This window comes from Natrix helvetica (genome assembly GCF_964273705.1).
Source record: "Natrix helvetica genome assembly, chromosome: W".
NCBI classification, from domain to species: Eukaryota; Metazoa; Chordata; class Lepidosauria; order Squamata; family Natricidae; genus Natrix; species Natrix helvetica.
In genome coordinates, this window is record NC_138555.1 from 46,074,596 (window position 1) to 46,098,253 (window position 23,658).

Consider the following 23,658-nt stretch of genomic DNA (forward strand, 5'->3'; position numbering starts at 1 on the left):
CTTTTGGAGCGGGTCCCTCCTTGTCGGTTCACGTGAGCCTTTGTGGCCACATTGTCGGTCAGCAGCAGAACGTGGTGCCCCCTCAGCTGTTCTGCAAATCTCCTCAGCGCAAGCCGGGCTGCCCTGAGTTCTAGCCAATTGATGCTCCGGGCTGCCTCCGCGCTGGACCACCTGCCTTGCGCCAGCTGGCCTTGGCAATGCGCCCCCCAACCGTAGAGACTGGCGTCGGTCGTTACCACGATCCTGTCGGGTTCTCTGAATAGGCAACCCTTCTCCACTGCTCGAGACTGCCACCAACTCAGAGACCGAGTCACTCTTGGTGGGATGCGAACTTGCTTGGTGGAGTTGCTGATCTTTGCTCTTTGCATTGGAAGTAAGAACCATTGCAGTTCCCTTGCATGAAGACGTGCCCAGGGAACTATGTTGAGACAAGAAATCATGATCCCTAACAGTTGGGATAGCTGCACTACCTGCCAGGACCTGTTCCTGCGACACAACCGGATTCTGTTCCTGATGTTGCGGATTCTTTCCGGAGACAGGGACACCTGGCAAGACACCGAGTCTATTATGGCGCCCAGATGTTGTATGCGTGTGGCAGGAGTCAGGTTGCTCTTTTCCATGTTTACGGAAAACCCGTGGTCCTGTAAGGTGTGAACTGTGACGTTTACATCTCTCACCGCTTGCTGCTGAGTTCTTGAATGGATGATGATGTCGTCCAGATAGCACTCCAGGCGGACTGGAAGCTTGCGCAGGTGGGCCGCCACAGCTGCAAGAAGCTTTGTGAACGTTCTGGGTGCAGAAGAAAGTCCGAACGGAAGCGCCCTGTATTGGAAGTGCTTTCCGTTGTAACACAAGCGCAGGAACTTCCTGTGTGCAGGATGGATGGGCACATGTAGGTACGCCTCCTTGAGATCGATGGAGGTGAGCAGATCCCCTTGTCGCATGCAGCTTAGGATCGACTGGAGAGACTGCATTTTGAAGCGCTTGTAGGCCAGATGCCTGTTCAGGCGCTTCAGATCTAAAATGGCCCTCCACCCCCCTGAATTCTTGGGGACCAGGAAGAGAATGGAATAGAACCCCCTCCCTTCCTGTTCTGGAGGAACTGCCTCTATTGCGTTGATCTGCAGAAGATGATCTATCTCTGCCTGCATGAGAGCCCTCTTTACCGGGTTCTTGGATAGTGGGCAGCGAACAAAGGTCCGCGGAGGAGAGGATAGAAACTCCAGGGTTAGACCCCTCCTGATGGTATTTAATACCCACTTGTCCGAGGTTGTTTCCTCCCAACGGTCTGCATAGAATTGCAGGCGGCCCCCGATGGGAGGAGACCCCAGACGGTCACTTCCCACGTCTAAACTGACGGTTGTGGGCTCCCCCACGAAAGGGCTTCCGAAAGGACCCCTGATTGGATTGTCTGCCCCTGGAAGAAAAGTTGTTTCGTTCCTGGGACCTGTCAGAGGACTGGTTAAACTGTCTTTGGGAGGAATAAGAAGAGGAAGAGGCCTGGCCACCTTCCTGTGCCCGAAAGGCCTGTTTCCTGAACGAGCCCTGACCTTTCCTGTCATGCTTCCTGAAGGTGGAAGGAAGAACCTTCCTCTTATCCTTTGTCTCAATTAGGAATTTCTCTAGGGAATCCCCAAAGAGGTTCTCTCCCTTGAAAGGAGCTGAAGCCAGCTTCCACTTAGCCTTCATGTCCGCCTGCCAGTGCCGAAGCCAAAGCAGGCGGCGAGAAGTGATGTTGGACGCTAGTGCCCTGGAGGCGAATTTCGCTGCGTGCAGGGACGCATCAGAGGCGTATTCCACAGCCGTAATGATCTTGTTAAGATCATGTCGCCAACGAGATGCTTCAGATGGGGGCTGAGATCTGAGTTGGCGCAGCCATAATAAGGATGCCCTCGTAAAGAACGAGGCCGAAGTGGAGGTCTTGATCGCCCAGGCAGCCGCCTGGTGCGTTTTGAGACAAGCCTTTTCTGCCCTCTTATCCTCTGCCTTTAACCCTTCTAATAACTCGGCCGGGAGATTAGAATTAGAGGTCAGAGAGACCACAGGGGCATCCACTTCTGGAGGCTTCAAAACATCCTCCAGTCTAGGTTCTAAAGGGTACAGAGATTTGTCTGCGCCACTGGGATTGGCCAGGGTACCAGGCTGAGCCCATTGGCGCTGAATAACCTCCATGAACATGTCAGGGACTGGTATCAGTTCTGGGTCAGGGGTTGTTTCGCTGAACAACCCTGCCATGAGGTCCTGGGAAGTAGAGGGGACTTCCTTGTCCTTAGGTTTGGCACCAAGCTCAGTAGAGGCTCTGGCCTTGTGTAAGATGGACTTGAATAGGGCTGGCTTAAAGAGACCAGTGAAAGAGGGCTTGTCTGGAGGCATGTCCTCATCCTCCGAGAGGGCAAAGTCCTCAGCAGCCTCCTCCTCCCACGTAGACACCTCTGTGGTGATAGAAGTGCCCGGGGAATCGAGTACTCTGGTCCTCTTTTCCCCCAGGGGGCGAGTAGGCCTAGAGGCCTTGCCACCCCTGCCTTCCTGTAGCCTCATGGCTTCTACCACACCCTGGGAAATAGCCTGCGTGATGAGATCCCTCATCTCTGCTGACATAGCTGGGCCCTTGTCCTCTACAGGTCTGGCTTGGGCATAGGCCTGTCCCCTGGCACCCCTAGGAGGATCTCTCTGATCCTCTGCATGAAAACAATATTGAAAGGAGGGGAGATCCTCCCTGACTGAAGAGCTAGGAGAACCTGGGTAACCCAGAGAGGCTGCAGGGGATCCTGACATGGAATCCCTATCACAGAAGGATGGGGATCTATCCCCCATCTCCTCCCCCTGCTCTATCTCCCTCTGGATGGGTGGGGAAGGAACTGGCCCAGCCTCACTTGGTAAGGGTGCAGAGGGAACCTGGGGCCTAACAGACTTATCCTTCAGGGAGTCCTGCCCCTTGTCCCCTTGAATTTTGGGGGCCTTACTCCCAGCAGCAGAGTGGGAAGCTTTCCCCCCAGCGCCCTTGTTTCCCTTTCTCCCCTGGCCTGAGGGATCTGGCCTACTGCGCTTTGCAGATGGCCCTGCCAGCTCCTCCCTTCGCTCCAAACCTTCATCAGCCATCCTTGGTTGATCTTGAGTCGAAGAGGTCGCTGCTGAGGGAAGGGCAGTGGACGCTGGCCCGACGGCTCCAGAAGCGTCTGCAGACTCAGATGGGAGGCTGGATCAGGCACCAGGACACTCCTTGCCGCTTCCCCTTGGGTGGCTGGGGAACTTCAGGCTTGCTGGAGACCCAGACAAGCCCTCGCAATCCTCTGCGGCTGTCTGTAGAGGCGGAGAGGCTCTGCTGCTTGCTGCTGCTTTCCGGAGGCAAAAAGGACTCAAAAAAATGGCCGCCGGTTCTTCTGCGCGCCAAAAGCCTCACTTAAGGGCCAGGCGCTTCTCATTGGCTGCAGCCGAAAAGCGCGCCAAAGCAGCGCTTTTCAAAATGGCCGCCGCTCTCCCGATCGGCAAAAGACGCCGTTTGGAGAAGCAAGGGCTTTTTTTAAAAGCCTCTCCTCCAAAGCGACCAGGGAAGCACGGGGATTGCCGTCCTTCCCTGCGCTTGCCAGCAGACGCCGGACAAGCGGCCTCGCTTGTTCCCCCAGCTGCGACTAAGCAGCTGTGGAACCGATCGCTGCCTCAGCCTTAGTTAGGTAAATCCTCTTGATAAAAAATAGAAAAAAGGGAAAATAAAAAATCAAAATAATAAAACCTGGGGAAAAATCCTAATAACAGCTAAATATCACATAAAATTACTATTGGAGAACCCAGCCTATTTGCTCAATGCTGAGTGTTCCCCAAACTCGTCCTATCGGGCGGACTGAGTTTTTAAAACTGAGCCAGAAGAGGCAAAGGAGGCGTGGCCAGAGGGGAAAAAATCTACTCAGTCCATGGGCAAACAGGCTGTGTTAACCCAATCCTTGTACTCTCCAAGCAGCGCTATGGAGAAAAAGTGGAGACAGGAGAGAGGGAAATAGAAGGGAGAGGAGAAGTAGGAGAGAAAGAAGGAGTGGAAAGAGTAGAAGAGAGAGGAGAAGGAGACAGGAAGTAGAGAAGAGAGGGATGGCAGAGGGAAGAAAGGAGGTAGGGAGGAGGAGAGAGGAGATAGGACGATGGTGAAATAGGGCATAATATGGTGTATTGAAAGCAGAAGAGCAAATGACAGCTGTTCTGGATTGAGGGAATTATATAACAATGGACAATACAAAAAAAAATTGGTTCAGATGTAATGGTATACTTATATGTATGAAATTAAAATAAAATAAAATAAAACACTTTTTTAAAAAAAGTAGGGAAGGTTGCACACATCCCAGTGCAGCCTTGGACTGGGGCAGTAGACTTCAACTCGTTTGGCAGTTATCTTCTCTGACTGGTAAAGTATTGGGTTTCTAATGTTGTTAACCTTGTGAGGTCTCCTTCTTCTCCCGTTTCATCCCTTTAATACAACGCATCATGTCTTCTACCCCTCCCGATAAACCGGCAAATATCAGACCATCCCCATTAAATATACACCCCTAGTCCACCATTGCATCCTGTCCTAAAAGAAAAGGGAGGAATGAAGGGAGATAATAATGGTAGAATAGGTAGAATTACTGGGACATAATAGTAACTTGCTATTTCGCTTCTGTAAGAATTGCTTTGCTCCTGTAAGAATTAGAATTGCCTCTGCCATTTGCTTCTACCAGTGATCTAACTCCTGTTATTTTGTTTTTGTGTACAACTCAGTGCCTGGTGCAGGGTATGTCATGGCCTGGCAGGGTTGCTAAGCACCTAGGCCCCCTGTTCCTTGCTGCACAGCCAATGCAGGGCTACAAGGAAGGCATGGGCCAGGGGGGCAGAACTGGGTATTAAGCTGATGTCTCTGAAGGTTTAAAAGGACGCCATACCTTCCCCAAGGTGTGGCCTTCCTTACATGCACCTTGTCTGTATGTTCATGGAATGGTCAACCCAGCATTTTGCTTTGATCAAAAATAAAAAGCTGTTTCTTTTTCAAGCCTCCACTTAAGCCCGTAATGGCGAACCTATGACACGCCACCAAGCATGCACATTCGCCTCCCACCGGTCAGCTGATTTTCGGGTCTCTGCTGTGCATGCATGGGGGGCGGGGTGCATGTGGGAGACACACGTGCATGTGCAGGGGGCATGGGGGTCATGCACACACAGGGGGCGGCGGTCCCAGGAGGCTGCAGGGAGGCCTACTAGGCCCAAAATGGGATGCAGGGGGGTCACACGCACATGCGCAGGGGGGTTGTGGGGGGATCGCATGCGCAGGGGGGCGGGACACACAGGGTGGTGGTGTCGCATGTGCATTGAATTATGTGTGCGGGCACTTTCGGCACGCAACAACAAAAATGTTAGCCATCACTGGCTTAAGCTTTTATTTTGGCCTATCATTGACTTAAGCACATCGCCAAACCTTATATTTGCCTCTTATTCTACTTCCAGAATTTGGGGGGAAATTGCAAAACATATCAAACTTGTCTATGTTATTTGCATATTGCTGCTAAACTTTGCGGATGCACAGTTCTGCAGGCAACTGACTGCATACTTTCAAAGCCTACTCTAACTTTGTTGTTTGAATGCCCACATCTTTTAAACCTCAATGGTCACCACTCCATTCCTATGTTAGAAACAAGCATAATAGAAAAATTTATTTGAACAGCGGAAGAAGCCAATTTATCATTTTACACCAAGGTACCCTAGGACAGAGTAGAGAAGGGTAGACTGCAGTAGCTTTTTTTCCTTTTTAAAAATTACAGTAGATTGTCTTACTCCAATTATCATTTCAACTAGATGTACATTTTAATTTCATATCCAATACAAAGATAAGTGTGGCTGAACTCTGCTTGTAAGCCCAGGGTCCTTGTACTAGCTCATCAATCTAAGACCCCACTTCTCAACATATTTTGACCTCAGCTTCAGTTCCAAGAAAAACTGAGGAGTCTGATCCTCAAAGCTCTATAAGCTAAGCCACTAGACCACAGGTGTCAAACTCGTGATGTTACGTCATCATGTGACGTATCGTGACTTTTTCCTTCGCTAAACCAGGGGTGGGCATAGCCAGCATGTGACACATCTGGCTTGTGGGCCGTGAGTTTGACACCCCTGCACTAGACTCACACCCATCAGCGCTGGGTCCCAACCTCCCCTTTCCTAAAATACCAATTATTTCAAAAGAAACCCGCTATGACAGTCTTCTTCACCATAGTACCTTCCAGATACAGAGGAACCACAACACATAGAATTCCCAATCTACGCATCTGTTGGCTAAGCTGGCTAGCAATTCTAAGTGTTCAGGTCTTAACACATCTGAAGGGGTCCATGTAATGAATGCTGCACTATATATTCCATTGGCACCACAAACTCATTTAAATTTGCATGTGCAAATGCAGCTGTGCAGTGTTAGCCTACCAGTGCTATTAGTACTCTAGTTCTCTCACCTATCGGACAAATTGTTGGCATCATAGTGCTGCATACATGGGTGCTAAAATAACAATAAGATGCATGGCAAGATGCCTGGTATTACAGTCATATGTCCCTGTGGCTAGTGCCACATTTAAATCAAAACGTGTTACTCCTTTCTTACCAAACACAACATAACACAACACATCAACAAAATCCATGCAGCTTTGGGGGAAAGGATCAGTTCATTTTTACATGAATGCAACTGTTTTTAGGATAACTGTTCCTGACCTGGCATCCTCCAGATGTATTGGATGGCAACTACTATAATCTCCATTTGTGGTCCAACACACCTGAAGGCTAGAGGAGAAGAACAAGATATATTCGCAAAAAAACCTCTCAAACATAGTACATTGATTCATATAAGGTGGTGTCACTGTATTTCCTCACCTATCAAGACTGAGGTGAAGATGCAAATTAGCCACATGTGTCAACATTTTAAGTGATGGACATTACAGAAACAGATTAGTGTTGGACCTTAAGGAACATCTTATTCTCATGGATTTTTAAAATGTGATACTGAGGATTTAGGACTTGGCTTGGCTTGGGAAGTGAGCCAAAGTTAATATGATCCCAAATTCTTGGGTCATCTAGGATGGAAGAAAGGATGACCAAATCAAAGCAAAGATTCAGATGAGTGTATGGATCCAGACAGTTATTCAAGACGGGTAAATAGCTACTAAGCTAAGGAGGTGTTCTTTGGAAAAACTGAAACAACTGTGTCTAGCAAACAACAACAAATGAAAAATTCATGTCTGGTCAAAAGAGCTTTTGACCTCTCACGTTTCTATAGGAATGGGGAGATCAGATTTCTATCTAGAGAAACCCTTTAAAAAGTACAGTATCTCATTTCTTAAAAATTCAGAATTTTACATCCAAGTCTCATCCCCTCCCTTCTTAAGCCCATAGGATTCTTGGGACCAACTCTTACCTTCTGCGGCTTTCCTCTGCAAAAGATGTTCTTACAGGCATAAACTTCACAAACAACTGTGAACAAGTGTCCCAGTTTACAGGAAAAATATAGAGTTACAGGGCCTGCAACTACCTATCTGTATTTTATTTGACACACACAAGGAATGGGAATACCTAGGGTTCCCAAAATCAAGGATTTCCTTTTTACATTTAGCAAAAAATGACTTTCCTTTAACCATCACTATCTGCAAAAGCTGAGTTTATATTCAGCTTTTTTTGAGACTGTCTACCAAAAACCTGAACTACAATTTTCTACTTCCATGTACTGGGGGACATAGGTGCATGTTAGGTGCATAAACAGGGGGTGGGCTGGGAGGAAATCTTCCAAAATAATGCTGATTGTTTTCCCTCCTAGAATAATGTTCCTTACCCCAAAACATGGAGGCCAAATCTTATTGCTTTGTCTCATATAGTGACAGGAAATGCAATAAAACGTCCTTCATGCCATAAAGAGGGCAGGAGGGTTGTCCTCCACAGGACATCTCACTAATCGTCCCACTACTCTCACTCACCCTTCTTCATATGCAGGGAATTAAAGCACTTTCCCCCTGCAGGGCTTACAGGGTTGCCCTGCATTAGAAGTGAACATCAGCCACCTTTTCTTCCTCCTTTGCCCTCTGTACACACATATCTGCCCCTACTACCTTCCCCGTCTTTCAGCGCCCAAGGGGATACGCACCTCAGTCAGGTCCCCCATGACACCATAGGGCCTAGACGCTCCGGCGTGGGCCGCCTCCTCTCCCACCCTCTCCTCTGCAAAAGACGAGCCTTCCAGCGCATGGACGGTCCCAAGATTGCACCCTAGTGCCACGCCGTTGGCGAAGGAGACAGAAGCAGGTCCCCCCTTCCCGGCATTCCTTTCCCTGAGGGGCCTCTCGGGTTCTGCCCTCCACTTCCCCCCCCCCCCACTCCCAGGCCCAGAGAAGAAGGCCCGTGAAGAAGCCGAAGAAGGGCTGGAAGGACAGGTGGTGCCGTGCTTGATCCCCGCCAACACCGGTCTCTCCGGCATTGGCCGGGAAAGGAGTAAACGCTCCCTTTCCCTCCCCTCCACCACCCCCGGCGGCCTAACCTGGCCTTGGCCGAGCGCTCGTAGCTCCATCCCGGGCCGGCGCCCAGCGGATCCCCGAAGCCGGCGCTCGGGTAGTTTCTATCCATGGGGAGCGGGGGCACGCGGCCAGTCGCGGTCTGTCGGTCCGTTTCTCGGTTCAGTTGGGGGGGCCCTGCGCCTCCTCCCGCAGCTACGGTCGAGGGGGGGTGCGATCGGGGAGGAGATCGGGGACAGCTGTCCCTCCTCCTCCTCTTCTTCCCCCCCTCGGCCGCTGTGCTCCCCCGCTCGGCCTTGGCTCAAGCCGCGGGCTGGCGCTAGCGCTCGGGCGGCTGGAGGAGGCGGCAGCGGCGGTGGAGACGAGCCTCTGGGAGGCAGCTCACGGCGCAGCCATGTTCGCTGGGTGTCTATCTCCGCTCCGCTCCACTCCGTTTCCTCCCACAATCCCATGCTGGGGATAGGAGGAGGAGGAGGAGGAGGAGGAGGAGGAGGGAGCGAGCCAGCGATGGAGGGATGGTGGACAAACGGAGGGACGGCGGAAAGAAGGAAGGGGGGGGGGGAGCCACCAAAATAGAAAGAGAAATGCAGTGGCAGAGAAAGATGCAGGAAATGGAGCATGGAGGAGAAGGGAAGGAAGCGATCAAGAGGAGAAGAAGCGAAGAATGAATGGAATGATGGAGTGAATGGATGGACGGCTTGGGCAAGAAGAGGGGATAAGCACAAAGGAGTACGCGGAGAGATGGAGTGGCAGGAATTAGATAAAGTGGACCTGACAAGGTGGAGGAGAAAGGGTGAGGGAGAGGGAGAGAAATGGGAGTGTTTGTTTTGGCATGACTTTATGTTTTTCTTGTCCTTTGTACAGGTGTTCAAAGGTGTGGGGAAATGTTATACTGGCATGTGTTGGGAGCTTGGGTTGACTATGTCTGCAGTTATTTCACAGGCTGTAATGTTTTAAAAGTAGCAACCCCATAGGAAGTTTGAATTCTATGTACACACTAAAAATGCATCCTTTTTTGTTTAGAAGATACTTTGTTAATAGCGTACTCTGTATACATGCTCACACTGAAGTATATTAAATGTCTGTGGGTTGGACTAAGTCATACATTACTCATGGTGCATCACATTAAGCCATAAATTATGGTTGATAAGCTACAATTGCTAGGGTTACACAGCAAGCCACAAACAAAGTGCATTTAGGCTTAGCACAGCCATAATAAAAGAACAATATCCATGCCTTTGGTGGTGGGGATTTATTTTGACAACAGTGGGGCTTGTGGGATGGTGAATCCCCGCTCATGGCGCGGCGGCGAAGGCAGAAGGCAATGCCCCCCACCAGACCAGACCGGTCTGGTGGGTGGGGTGCAGAGGTGGGTTGCTACCGGTTCGCACAGGTTCAGGCAAACCGATAGTGGACATTGGGAGTGGGTCGCCAAACTGGTAGGTACGGATGGCTGGCCACACCCCCAAACCGGTTCCCTGGTCACCAATGCTGTTGCAGAAAATGACAGGCTTTAGACTTCTCAGGATACAGGAAAATATAATATTCTGCCTTTTCAATATTTCCTAGGATATTTCATTTTTCTAGGAGAGGGATGGGTTTTAACTTCCTACTGTTGCAGAGGTTGACAGGCTTTAGACTTCTCAGGATACAGGAAAAGTTTATTTGGCAGCCAGGTTCAGAAAAGTTAGCCCATGGCTAATGTTGTGAATTTCTGAACAACCTTTATTATTGATGCACGCATTCTTATACATTCTCAAAGACAGTGTAACACGGAAACACTTAACTCATTTCTTATTGGTTACCTTGAGAAAAAAGCCTTATAAGGAGATGGGGGTCTTACTTCTCCTTTTGTTACAGGTATGGACTACGTGCCATTAACGAACTTTAATTGAACCTTGTGGTTTTGGACTTTTGACATAGGGACATTTGCTGGAACATGTTGTGGTTGAAGGCTGATGACATTTCCCTGTCCCTTTAAGCAAGCTTCTAACTGTCCCTTTTATGCCACGTCTTCATTCTTATATTTTAATCCATATTTTATTCTACTTTATTTTCCCCCTTCTAGACTCTATTAATACCCACAATTGAGTCTAGCCTGTTAGATTAACAATATAAGCATGCAGGATACAGAATAGCGAAAAAGCAAGGATACAAGCAATACACATATCTTCCAAAATCACTTTCTCTACTTCTAAGAGTGCAATTTGAATATCATCTTCCTTGAGGGTATGTGGGATTAGGCTTTCTATTTAACATTAACTCCTTTTCACCCCGTGTTTCCTTTACAGACCTCATAACAAGTTTTTTAAGCAAGGGTATTATGCAAGGGAGGAAGGCTAAACTTGCGATTCCACATAATAAAAGAAATAGCATTTGCTTGATCCAACCTGTTCCCGGTAGCCAAGAGAACCACACATCTGTTCCTTGTACTTTTTGACCAATAGAGGAAGCTCGAACTCGTAGTTCTTGGACCAACCCTCGGACTTCCCCTGATCTATTCATATAGGAACAGCAAGCTTTTCCCACATAAGAAGAAGACTCCATTTTTCCCTACACACACTCCTATGTTCATAGAAAAGGCATGGGCTCGGAGGTTCCTTTCATTAGTCCAGATCTGTAAGGTTCCTGCCAAGTACATACCAGTCAGGGGCTGTAATGGAACTTCTTGATTAGGGTCCATTAGCTTATTCCTGAGGACTGGTCCTTCAAAGAGATATTGAGAACTGGCGTTTCCAGGGGGAAAGTAAACACAGACTCCCATAGTGGATTGTATTGAAAGCCAAACGGAAAGTCGGGGTGGTTGGAATGGCCTTGGGCACCTTCCAGTAGTCAGATTCCCCTCCCATCGGTTAAAAACGAGTGAAGGTGGGAGCGAGAAAGTGACTTTCTGTTGGAAGAGCTCGTGAGCAGAGGGAGACATGCTGCGAGTTAATTTCACATGTACAAGGGTTTTCCTGGGGGCAAGGTACATTTCAGATGGGCATTGTTCCTCTGATAGTCACCCCACAGGAATGCCAGGTTCCTGATATCGTTTGATGCACAAGGAGGGTGACCCTATAATTTCTACACCAACTGCTATGGGGCCAACGATGGGGAGACGGCTCATCCCCAGTCTTTCAAGTGTGTCATACAGATCGCCATGTAGCTGGGCTTCTGCCATTTTAGTTCCCCGTCTACCTCCCTTGTCAAAGGCGATCGTAGCTCTGGTCTTTTCCCACAAATCTGACTCAACTGAAACAGCATGATAAGGTAAAGGTCCAGCAGACAGACACAACCAGTATTTTTGACCCAGGGCAGGTTCAGACTGATTGATTAAGCTTTGACCTAACTCCAGCACTCTTAACATATAGTCCCCTTTTCTCAATTGTTGCAGGGGTCTGTTTTCCCTATGCTTTGCCCTTTTTCTTACAGGGTTTGTCAGATAATTGACTTTAGGTGTTGGGATTGGCTTACAGTTCCATCCCCAAGCATAAATGATGCGCCGTTGGCGGGAGCAGACCTGTTCCACATCCTGTAACTTGATTCCACCCTGTTCTCCAGGATTTTTTTAACATCCTTGGATCTTTCTTCAAGAGCAAGGGGGGTTGCTCGGGTATTTTTGCAACATTCAAGACGTTATCACTTAACAAGCTCGTTGCCAATAACAGCCAGAGCCACAAAGGCTCATAATTGTCCCTCAGACAAAACTTATCCTAACACAATTCTTTTATCCTACTGAATCACCCCATCAGGGAGGGGTTATATGTAGTTTAAGGAATGGCAATATCAGCTTTGGGCAATCCACAAAACCAAATCTTATTTGCTAAACAGATCACCCACAATCCGAAAACTCCTTTTACACTGCAAAGAACCCATTCCCACGGTTCCCCAAACATAAGTGTCATCAGATGATTCATTTTCTTCTTTATTACAATTAATGATCTTAGCCTCAGCACCTGTCTTCCTCTGGAGGGGACAATTCCTGAGGAATGAATATGCAATACAACAAATAAGTACATTCACTAAAGCGAGAGATAGTGCAGTTATGACTATGAATACTTCTCTTGCCATTTCCTGACAGGTGCTCACACTTTCTAATACATCTTATATCTAATAAATGGAACGTTGTCTTCCTCCTCCAAATCTTCAGCCATACATCGAGAAGTCAGCTTCCAAGGCGTGACTTCAGTAGGGCCTCTTCTGCCCCGTATATTCTGCCCGTTGCCAGTAGGGCAGTTTTTAGGGGGCGTTTCTTTAAGCATATCACTAGAGGAAGGGCTTCTTCCTCTGCTCCCAATACTCATCAGCAGCTGGCTTAACTCGAGTCCAGTGAATCCAAAACTTGGATTCCAACACTTTTACTGCGAGCGGAGAACACATGACCACAGTATACGGGCCCTTTCATCTAGGTTTCAAATTCTTCCCTTTCCAGTGTTGTACCTACTCTGTCCCCTATCTGAATATTATGACTGGAAGTTGTTAAAATGGTGGGGTAAGGGAGACACAATACTGTTGGATTTCTTGTATTTACTTATTCAATTCTCCCACCATTTGATTCACCCATGAGGACCCCAGCTGTCCTAGGTCCCTTATATGATTTTTCAAATTATGGCTTATAACCGGTGGCCGTCCAAACATCATTTCAAAAGGAGATAATTTAAGTTCTTTACATGGAGTACATCTCACAGACCAGAGAGCTAAGGGTAAGGCATCTACCCATTTAAGGTGGGTTTCAAAACACACCTTATCTTTTCCTTAACAGTGCGATTCACACATTTGCTTAATTTCTTTCCTGAGGCCGTTAAAAGACCTCTTTCCCTATAATCGGCAGTATTGATATGCAAAGGAAGGCATACAGAGTCAGTTCAGATGTTCACCCTTTCATTCTTTGTCCTCTCTAATGCACGGATTAAAGCCCATATTCTGCTACTTAGCATTAGTGCCTTTTGAGTCAGGAGTGCCTGATATTTGTAAATTCTAGGGTTTGTTAACCATAAATGTCCCTTTGTTTCTAAAATTCTTTGAATTGTGTGGCTGGTGTGCTGGTAGGCTGTCTGAAAGTCAATTTATTAGCTTCCTCCATTAGGAGAGCCGTGGCGGCTAGAATTTTTAGGCAATGTGGCCAGCCTTTTGCAACATAGTCGGGTTGTTTAGATAGATAAGCCACAGGTTGTTGCCAACTTCCTTTTTCTTATCAGCGCCTGAGATAATTCTGACTTTAGGGGCTTTGTACACTTTTCTGCTTTAAACCCCAAAGAGTTCTTTTTCACCCCCCTTTGTAGATGCGTAAGGAGGTTTGGCTAGAAGCGCGAAATTTGAAATTCTTATCCTGCAATATCCTGCCGCGCCCAAAAGTCCCCGCAACTTTTTCCTAGTCGTTGGTTCCGCAATTTGGCACACAGCTTCTTTTTGCTCATATCCTATTGCCCTCTATCCTCGACTTATGGTGTACCTTAAGTATTTAACTTGGGGCTTTTCCAGCTGAGCTTTTTGCCTTGGGGTATGATGTCTCTTGTCCATTAACAGACGAAGCAATTGATTGATTGGTATTTTTTTTTCAACAAATCTCCTTCGTCTGTTCGGTTACTGAGATATCTACATATTGGAGTAGCACATCTCCATCTCTGCAAGGCTGGAAATTTTCTAGGTTTAAGGCCAAGGCTTCGCCAAAAAGGTAGGTGAATTTTTAAATCCTTGGGGAAACCTAGTCCAAGCAAACTGCCTCTTTTGACCTGTTACTGGGTCTTTCCTACTCGAAAGCAAACAGTTTTTGGCTGTCTCTATGTATTTGAGATGGTGAAGAAGGCGTAGGCGAACAGGCAAGGCTAGAGGCTTTACTTGTATAATTATAGGTGCATGATGATACGCATGGCCTGGTGGATTCTTAAACCACCATTACTTGCCATCTGGGGGAATGGTGCCTCATCATTAGGGCCATTTTATCTTCCTCAAAGGACAGTGTAGCTCCCATTTTGCATAGGATATCACGACCCAAAAGAGGAACTGGGCATTCAAGCATGTCTTGGGACATTCTTGTAGCCAGTGGCCTTTTTCCCTTACACCAATTACATCGACCTCTGCTTTGGGCTTTGGAATTATTTGACAATGCAACTATCAGCAATTCAGCTTTATGTTACATCCTGTCATCTTTCTTTCTTTCTTCTACTTTTCACAAAGACCTTTCATGCAATTTCCATTTTATTCAAGCCACACAGACCGTTCCATCCTCAGCGAAATATCGCTCTAAGTCCTGCCGCAGTTGCCAGAATTGTTGCAGAAAATGACAGGCTTTAGACTTCTCAGGATACAGGAGGAGTTTATTTGGCAGCCAGGTTCAGAAAGTTAGCCCATGGCTAACGTGAATTTCTGAACGACCTTCATTATCGAAGCACGCATTCTTATACATTCCACAATTGCTAGGGTTGCACAGCAAGCCACAAACAAAGTGCATTTAGGCTTAGCACAGCCATAATAAAAGAACAATATCCATGCCTTTGGTGGTGGGGATTTGTTTTGACAACAGTGGGGCTTGTGGGATGGTGAATCCCCGCTCATGGCGCAGAGGCGAAGGCAGAAGGCAATGCCCCCCACCAGACCAGACCGGTCTGGTGGGTGGGGTGCAGAGGTGGGTTGCTACCGGTTCGCACAGGTTCAGGCAAACCGATAGTGGACATTGGGAGTGGGTCGCCAAACCGGTAGGTACGGATGGCTGGCCACACCCCCAAACCGGTTCCCTGGTCACCAATGCTGTTGCAGAAAATGACAGGCTTTAGACTTTTCAGGATACAGGAAAATATAATATTCTGCCTTTTCAATATTTCCTAGGATATTTCATTTTTCTAGGAGAGGGATGGGTTTTAACTTCCTACTGTTGCAGAAATTGACAGGCTTTAGACTTCTCAGGATACAGGAAAAGTTTATTTGGCAGCCAGGTTCAGAAAGTTAGCCCATGGCTAACGTTGCGAATTTCTGAACGACCTTCATTATCGAAGCACGCATTCTTATACATTCTCAAAGACAGCATAACACGGAAACACTTAACTCATTTCTTATTGGTTACCTTGAGGAAAAAGCCTTATAAGAAGATGGGGGGTCTTACTTCTCCTTTTGTTACAGGTATGGACTACGTGCCATTAACAAACTTAAATTGAACCTTGTGGTTTTGGACTTTTGACATAGGGACATTTGCTGGAACCTGTTGTGGTTGAAGGCTGATGACATTTCCCTGTCCCTTTAAGCAAGCTTCTAACTGTCCCTTTAATGCCACGTCTTCATTCTTATATTTTAATCCATATTTTATTCTACTTTAATGCCATTGCCGGTATGTTTTTTACTCATTTTATAATGAGTAATTATAAAATAGTAGAACAATTAACAGGCAACTATGCATCCGTAAGCAACGCAAAGCGCGCACGAAGCAAACCGGCAGTAACACCAGCAGCAACCCACCCCTGGTAGGGTGGGAAAACGAATGGCGCCGCTCTGCTTGGTTTCCTAACCCACCTCCGCCAGCCGGGTCTGGTCTGTTCTGGTGGGGGGGCATTGCCTTCTGCCTTTGCCGCCATGCCACAAACGGGGATTCACCATCCCGCAAGCCCTGCTGCTGTCAAAATTAATCCCAGGCGTTATGCTGCAATGAAAAGCACAGCTTTTGTCTGAAGGAGGAAGAGGAACGGGAGAAGAAAGAGGGAAAGCGGCTGAGTGAGAAGGGCCCCGCTGGCCAGGCACTAAAGCGCCACCACTGTCGCTGCAGCGAGAGAGAGAGAGAGAGAGAGAGAGAGATTGATCCAATCCAACGTGTGTGTGTGTGTGTGTTGAGAGAGAGATCCGATCCAACCACAGAGAGTTATACCAGGGCTGGCGGCGGTGCTCTCTCTCTCTCTCTCTCTCTCTCTCTCTCACTCACTCACACACACACACACACACACACACACGTTGGATCAGATTGTTATCTCGCTCACCCCACCTCATGGTGGCATCAGCCATACTTTCCATGGCGACCTGCACTGCTTCATCCTGCACCCCCCACCTCCTCGCTTTGTTCTTCACCACTTCTTCTCCTTGCTTGCCACCGTAACGGAGTAGGAGGCTGTGCTGACACAAAGTGAGGCAGTGGGGGGGGTGGAGGACGAAGCAAGGCAGGATGTAGGAAGCTGCTCCCCACGGCCCGCACTGGCTTACCTGAGTGCCCCACAGCCAGGCCATCAACATCCTGACAACTGCCTCGTCTTGCGGCAGCTCCAGCAGCCCCGTCCAGGACCCCACGTATGTCACTCAGTCTCCTGCTAGTGGGCCAGTGGCCACGTGGCATCCTGCACAGGGTTTCTGGAGCCGCCACCGTGAGGCCAGGCAGTTGTCAGGACCTTGATGGTCAGGCTGCAGGGCCCTCAGGTAAGTCAGTGCAAGGTGCATGGGGCAGCTCTGCACCCCCCTGTCTCGTTTCATCCTCTAACCCCCCCCACCTTGTTTCATCCTCCATCCCCCCACCACCTCGTTTCGTCGTCCATCCCCCAACCCCCACCCTAGCTTGATTTTACAGCTGCTTTAGTGGTTCCTGGCACTGTCCTTTTGGGGTGAACTTCCAAGGGGCAGGATGCAAGCTTGGCACTCTGTTTGGTTTTTTTTACTGCCTTTCTTGGGGCATGTGATCTTTCCTTAAATCTGGATGATTTCCTTAGGATATCTTTTTTTTTTAAATATACTTTATTGAAAAGACAGTGCCATGTCAGGGTAACAATTACAAATAAAGCAAAGCCAAAGAAAAATCAATAGCAAATATTAACATACTTAGCAAGCTAATAACTATAACAGTAATATATTTACAGTAATTATAATAATGCAACCAATGGGAAAAAAAGAGAAAAGAAAATGAGCTTTAACTAAATTTCTACTTACATTAGCCTATTTACAATTTTTCCATATTATATCCATAATTCTATAGCATCTTTATTTTCCATACTAACAGTTATTGACATTCGTCAACTTCCCTCTCATTTCTACCTCTTGTCTCTATCCATTCATAAAATTTATTCCATGTCCTATAATATTTCTTGTCTTCTTTATCTTTAATTTTTAAGGTTAATCTATCCATTTTAGCACAATCCCAAATTTTCCTAGTTATATCATCATCCGATCGAGTGTTCGCATTTTTCCAATATTTAGCATACATGATTCTTGCTGCCGTCAATATATGTAACACTAAATATATGGTTGCTTTGTCATATTCCGACAGTATACCTAAAAGGCATATTTCCAATTTAAACTCAGTATGTTTCTCAGTTATTATTTCTAACAAATTATGAATTTTCACCCAGTAATTCCTTGCTTTCTTACATGCCCTCCACATGTGGTAGTATGTTCCTGGAATCTAGTTACATTTCCAGCATTTGGCGGAGGAGTTCTTATACATTTTGGCCAGTCTTGCAGATGGCAAATGCCACCTATAAAACATTTTGTAGAGGTTTTCCTTATAGGCCGTGGCCATCGTCAGTTTGTAGTTTCTCTCCCAAATTTTTAACCATTTTTCTAATTCTATATTGTATCCGAAATTCTTTGCCCAGGCAATCATCATTTCTTAAACTATCTCTTCCTCCATTTTATAGTTCAGTAAATAATTATATATTTTAAAATCGATTTTTCATCCATCCCCATTAAAATTTTAGCCAATGCTGTTTGTTCTTTATTTACACCCCATAATTTAACATCTTTTTCGTGCCTTGATTGGATCTGAAAATACGGCCACCAGGATAAGTCCATCCCCGACTCTGCAATTGTCTGGATTTAAGATCACCCCTTTCATCGAAAATATCCTTGTAACATACAATTTTTCCCCAATGTATAAGATTTGGATATATTATTGCCTCCACTGGAGAGAGCCAGACTGGTACTTCCCTATAATGTTGTAGTTTATTTTTTTCCCAAATGTTAAGCAATGCGCTCCTCACATAATGCCTTTGGAAATATTTGTGCGCCATATTTCTGCCATACCAGAGGAAGGCATGCCAGCCTAATTGCAAGTCATGCCCTTCTAGTAACAATAGTCTTCTGTTATTTAAATTTATCCAATCTTTTAGCCAGGTGAGAGCTAATTCCCAGTCTGGGAGCCCAAAACCACCGTTATTCCTAGAGTCCTGTAGTAATTTCAATTTTACTCTCGATTTTTTTACCTTGCCAAATATACTTCAAAGTCATTTTATTTAGTTTGTCAAAAAAATTCTTTTCAAATTTTACTGGTATGGTTTGGAATAAAAAAAAGGAGTTTTGGTAATATTTTCATTTTCACAACTGCAATTCTCCCTATCATCGATAACTGTACATTCTTCCACCTTTCCAAATCTATTTTAATTTGTTGTATCAGCTTTGTATACTTGTCCTCTTTGATTGTCCCACACCTTGCTGTTAAAAAAATACCAAGGTATTTAACCTTTTTTTCTATCTGTAAACCAATTTTTTCTGTCAATTCCTTTTTCTGTTTGTTGGTGAGATTTTTGACTAATACCTTGGTTTTATCTTTGTTTATTTTCATCCCTGCCACTTCTCCATATTCCTCAATTTTCTTTATCAATTTAGGACCAGTTTCTATGAGTTCTTCTAATATAAATATTAAATCATCAGCAAAAGCTTGGAGCTTAAATTTTTCATTTCTAATTTCCAGTCCTTTTATCTCTGTGTCTCGTCTTATGTCCCTGGTCAATACTTCTAATGTTAAAATAAATACTAATGGAGAGACGGGACAACCTTGCCTTGTTCCTTTTCGTATAGTAAAACTTTCTGTCACATCTCCATTAACCAATACTTTTGCATTCTGTTGAGTGTAAATTGCTTTTATCGTATTGATAAATTTCCCATCAAATTCCATAAGACTTAATTGTTGCAACATAAATTCCCAATTTATATTATCGAATGCTTTCTGTGCATCCAGGAATATTAACACTAGTTGTTTTTCATTATGTATTTCATAATATTATAGTACATCCATAACTACTCTGACATAATTTCTAATTTGTCTCTTAGGTAAAAACCCATTTTGATCTGGGTGAATGAATTCATTTAAAAAGCTTTTTAATCTTTCAGCAATTATTGATGTGAAAATTTTATAGACTGTGTTTAATAACGAAATCAGTCTATAATTTTTTATTTGTGTTATGTCCAAAACTTCTATAGTCCAGTGCATTATTAACAATTGTGTTGAAATCTCCCATGATACAGATATTTTCGTATTTTATTTCTAGAATTTTATTATGAAGTTTGTTATAAAACTCCTCTTGTCCAGTATTTGGTAACAACTATAAGAGTCTGTTTTTGATTCAAAATCACCTCCAACATCAAAATTATCCCTTCTTCGGCATTAAAAACTTGTTTGGCATTTAATGTTTCTTTCACATAAAATGCCACCCCTCTTTTTTTTTTTTTTTGCTGTGGTAATGAGTAGAATAGTTTTCCCAATTTAGAAAATTCCAATTATTTATATTGTTGTCTCTTAATGTGCACTTCTTGGAGCGCATAATATTTTAATTTCAATAGTTTAGAAAAAATCTTCCTTTTTATTGGTGAATTCAGCCCATTAATGTTGACTGATAATAACCTTTATTTCGTCTTGCATTATTTTATTTATATCTAGCCTTTATAGTCCTAGTTCTAACCGTTCTTTTTTCTCCTTTTCTCCCTGTGCTTGTTTTGGGTATCTTCCTCCTGTTATTGGTACCTCTTGGCTTTTATATACTAACTCTCTTGTTTCTTGTTCCTCTTCTAAAGCAAAGTAATTTTCATAAAAATCCGTCGCCTTATCCAGTGAGTCTAATCGGTACCTTTTTTCTTGCAAGGTGACTAGAATCCCTTCAGGAAACAGCCACCTGGTTTACATTATGTCTAACCAAGACTGTGGTGAGAAAGTGATATTGTTTTCTTTGATCCCTTACTCTCCTAGGGATTTGTTTCAAAACCACCAACTGTTTATCTTTATATTCTAGTGGTTTATCATTCGCCTTATAGAGTATCTCACCCCTTAACGATTTTTTCACTAGTCTTACATGTACATACCTCCCTAGGAAGATTGTATCTTCTTGCATAATTTGTATAGATCCTGTATGTTTCGTCCACCTCCATATCCATTTCCTGTTTGTCTATGCCTAATGCCTTTGCTAACAGTTCTTTCATTATATCTGGTAGGTCTTCTCCCTTCTCCTCTTCTATGTTTTGAAACCTTAAATAATGATCAACTTTTTCTGTGTCTAACATTATCACAGTATTTATTCTTTGTTTGCTTGTGTCAGTTGCTGATTTAAATCATCTACTTTCTTTTCCATATATTCTGTTTTCTCCTCCATTTTTTGAATCTTTTGTTCACTTTCTAATATCCTTTGTTGGAAGTTCTCAAATTTTTCATCCATATTCTGATTTTTTTCTTTCAGCTCTCCCGTATCGTTTCTCACTTCTCCGGCTGTAAAACACTTTCAACTGACCTCTGATTTGAGGGTCTGGAAGATGTTGAGGCCAATGTTGAGGATGCCTTTTTACCTATTTTTGCTATATTTGAAGTCGACATTTTAGCAATTATTTTTTTTTAGTCAGTAGTTATTATCACCACCCCTACTACTCCCTATAAACGTAGACCACCCCAGAATTGACCACTTAGAATATTCCAGTACGGCGAGTGTTCTGACACCCCCCCCTCGTCCCACACCAACACACTCCGAGCCAAAGATACTTTACAGGATTTATTAACAGACAGACAGGTCCTTGGCAGCAAACCGGCACAGACAAGCCAGGCAGCAATCCAACACAGATAAGCCGTGGCAGCAATCCAGCCTGCCAAGCTCACAATCCTGTTCTCCAACATTAGTTAATGCGTTGACTTCTGCAAAAGGGGCGTGTGCACAAGCAGTCCTTTTATAGTCTGGAGAGGAGCCTAATTACCACCAGCCGAGTGCAATTACCTCCTGTAACTGCGCAACTGTTCCTTACGCCTATTAGCTCTCCGGTGCCGGGCATCCAGAAACAACTCACTGCTGACGTCCGGATCACACTCCCTTGTCTCCTCCCCACTGGTCCAAGGCTCAGGCGCCTCCTGATGGCCAACCAGCCTCTCTGCGCCCTGCTCAGAGTCGGAACCCTGTCCAGGGTCCTCCACATCCTCCAGAGCCGACTCATAGGGACCCTCGTTGTCGGAGTCTGGTGGCAGCTCCAATGGCTCCTGCTGGGCCACAACAGGCGACTATCTCCCCATCTCAGTATACAACAGTTCTTGAGGTCCATTGGCTCCACGCAAGAACTCAGCTTGGCTTTTCATCCAAGCATGAATGGAGCAGCGGAACATATGAACACAATGGTTGAAAAATACATCCATTGTTATGTGGATTACCAACAGGACGATTGGTCAGACCTGCTACCGTTCGTCGAAGTAGCATATAACAATGCTGTCCATAGCAGCACTGGATTAACTTCTTTCCAAATTACCAGCGGCATGGAATTTCCTCATGCCTGAGCTGCCCAGGGAGACCCCCTCTTCAATGTCTTTCACTGAATGGATGGACTCTCTCAAAAAGGGGTGGGAGAATACCAAGAAAGCCCTGACAGATGCGGCGGAAGAATACTGTATAAGAAACAAGCAGACAAGCACCGCTCGCTTCAACCCCCCTTCCGTGTGGGAGATAAAGTTTTTCTATCAACCAAATACATATGGTTGAGGATGCCTAGCAAGTAACTAGGACCTAAATTTTTAGGTCCCTTCCCAATAGTAAAAATAATTAACCCAGTTACATTTAAGCTCAGCCTGCCTCGAATTGTAGGGAAAATACACCCAGTTTTCCATTGTAGCCTGCTGAAACCTGTGATTGGGTCTAGTGTGAGACCTCAGACCCAACCACCCCCTCCCCCTATAGTAGTATAAGGAGGGAGACATTACAAATTGAAAAAATACTAGATTCTAGATTGTATAGTGGTTGGTTACAATATTTAGTGCATTGGAAAGGGTACCCTTTGTCGGAAGCTACGTGGATAAAGAGTTGGAATGTGAAAGCTGACAGATAAGTTAAGCAGTTCCATGACAAATTTCCAGATAAACCAAAGGGGTGGGGGGTGGGGGGAGAGAGAGAGGTGGTTAGTTACATAATTTTAACATCCTGCATTACTCTCATTACAGGATACCTTTTTTTGCTGAGGGGGACAAGCCTGTCAGACCTGGAAGCCATCTTTTACTTTTTGGATTTCAGGCCTGCCACACTTTCTACTGTGGGAAAATGGGAGGGTGGATTAAACAGAGTACAGCAAAGTACTGAAAAAACTCCTCACCGACAAACTCTACACAAAGCTGTCAAAATGTGAATTCCACAAAACTTCTCTAGATTACCTAGGCTACCGGATATCCAGTGAGGGAGTAGAAATGTATCTGGGTAAGATAAAAGCAGTACTTGACTGGCAACCCCCACACACAGACAATTTCAGAGCTTCCTGCAGTTTGCCAACTTTTATAGGCAATTCATCCCTGCTTTTGCAGAAGTCGCCCTGCCCCTAACAGAACTGTTGAAAACAGCTGACAAAGCAAAACCCATCCCAACCACTTGCTTGGACAATGGACTGCCAAAACCGTTTGAAAAGTTGAAAGAACTCTTTGCCCAAGAGCCAATTTTGCAACACCCGGATCCAGAGCAACAATTCATAATATAGGCAGATGCCAGCAATGTGGCTGTGGCAGCAGTACTTTTGCAAAGGGATCCAAAAGGACAACTCCTGCCTTGTGCCTATGTCTTCAAAAAGATCACTGACACAGAGAGATGATGGTCCATTTGGGAGAAAGAAACCTACGCAGTCCGCTGGGCCCTGCTCTCATGGAGACATTTCCTAGAAGGGGGTGGAGTGCCTTTCAAGGTCTGGACTGATCATAAAAACCTCAAGCTCTGTAAACCCCCATAAAATTCTCTCCCGAGCAAGTCCGCTGTGCACAGTACTTCAGAAGATTCAAATTCAAACTGAAGTACATCCCAGCAGGGAAGAATCTGCTATCAGATGCCTTGTCAAGAAAACTGCAATTTGACAGCCACCTGGAGGAAGTGGTCCATGCCATCATCCTCCCCGCACAACCGGCAGTGCAAGTCACCACCATAGGCCGAGCCAGGTGGCCTCCTGACCCCAGCTGGGACAAGCTGACAGCCACATTGAAAGCCGTGCTGCCCACCGACCCCTG

The 23,658-nt window shown here is 45.6% G+C and overlaps 1 protein-coding gene across 1 annotated transcript in view; it reads right to left on the minus strand.

Moving 5' to 3' along the window:
- LOC309400680 (proline-rich protein 12-like) overlaps positions 1-8,924 on the minus strand; it is a 199,026-nt gene extending 190,102 nt beyond the window's left edge. Inside the window, exon 1 of the mRNA XM_081969277.1 lies at positions 8,522-8,924. Within this exon, the coding sequence (XP_081825403.1) occupies positions 8,522-8,607 (86 nt within the window). The 5' untranslated portion in view covers positions 8,608-8,924. The remainder of the gene's footprint in view (positions 1-8,521) is intronic.
- Positions 8,925-23,658: the final 14,734 nt, after the last annotated feature.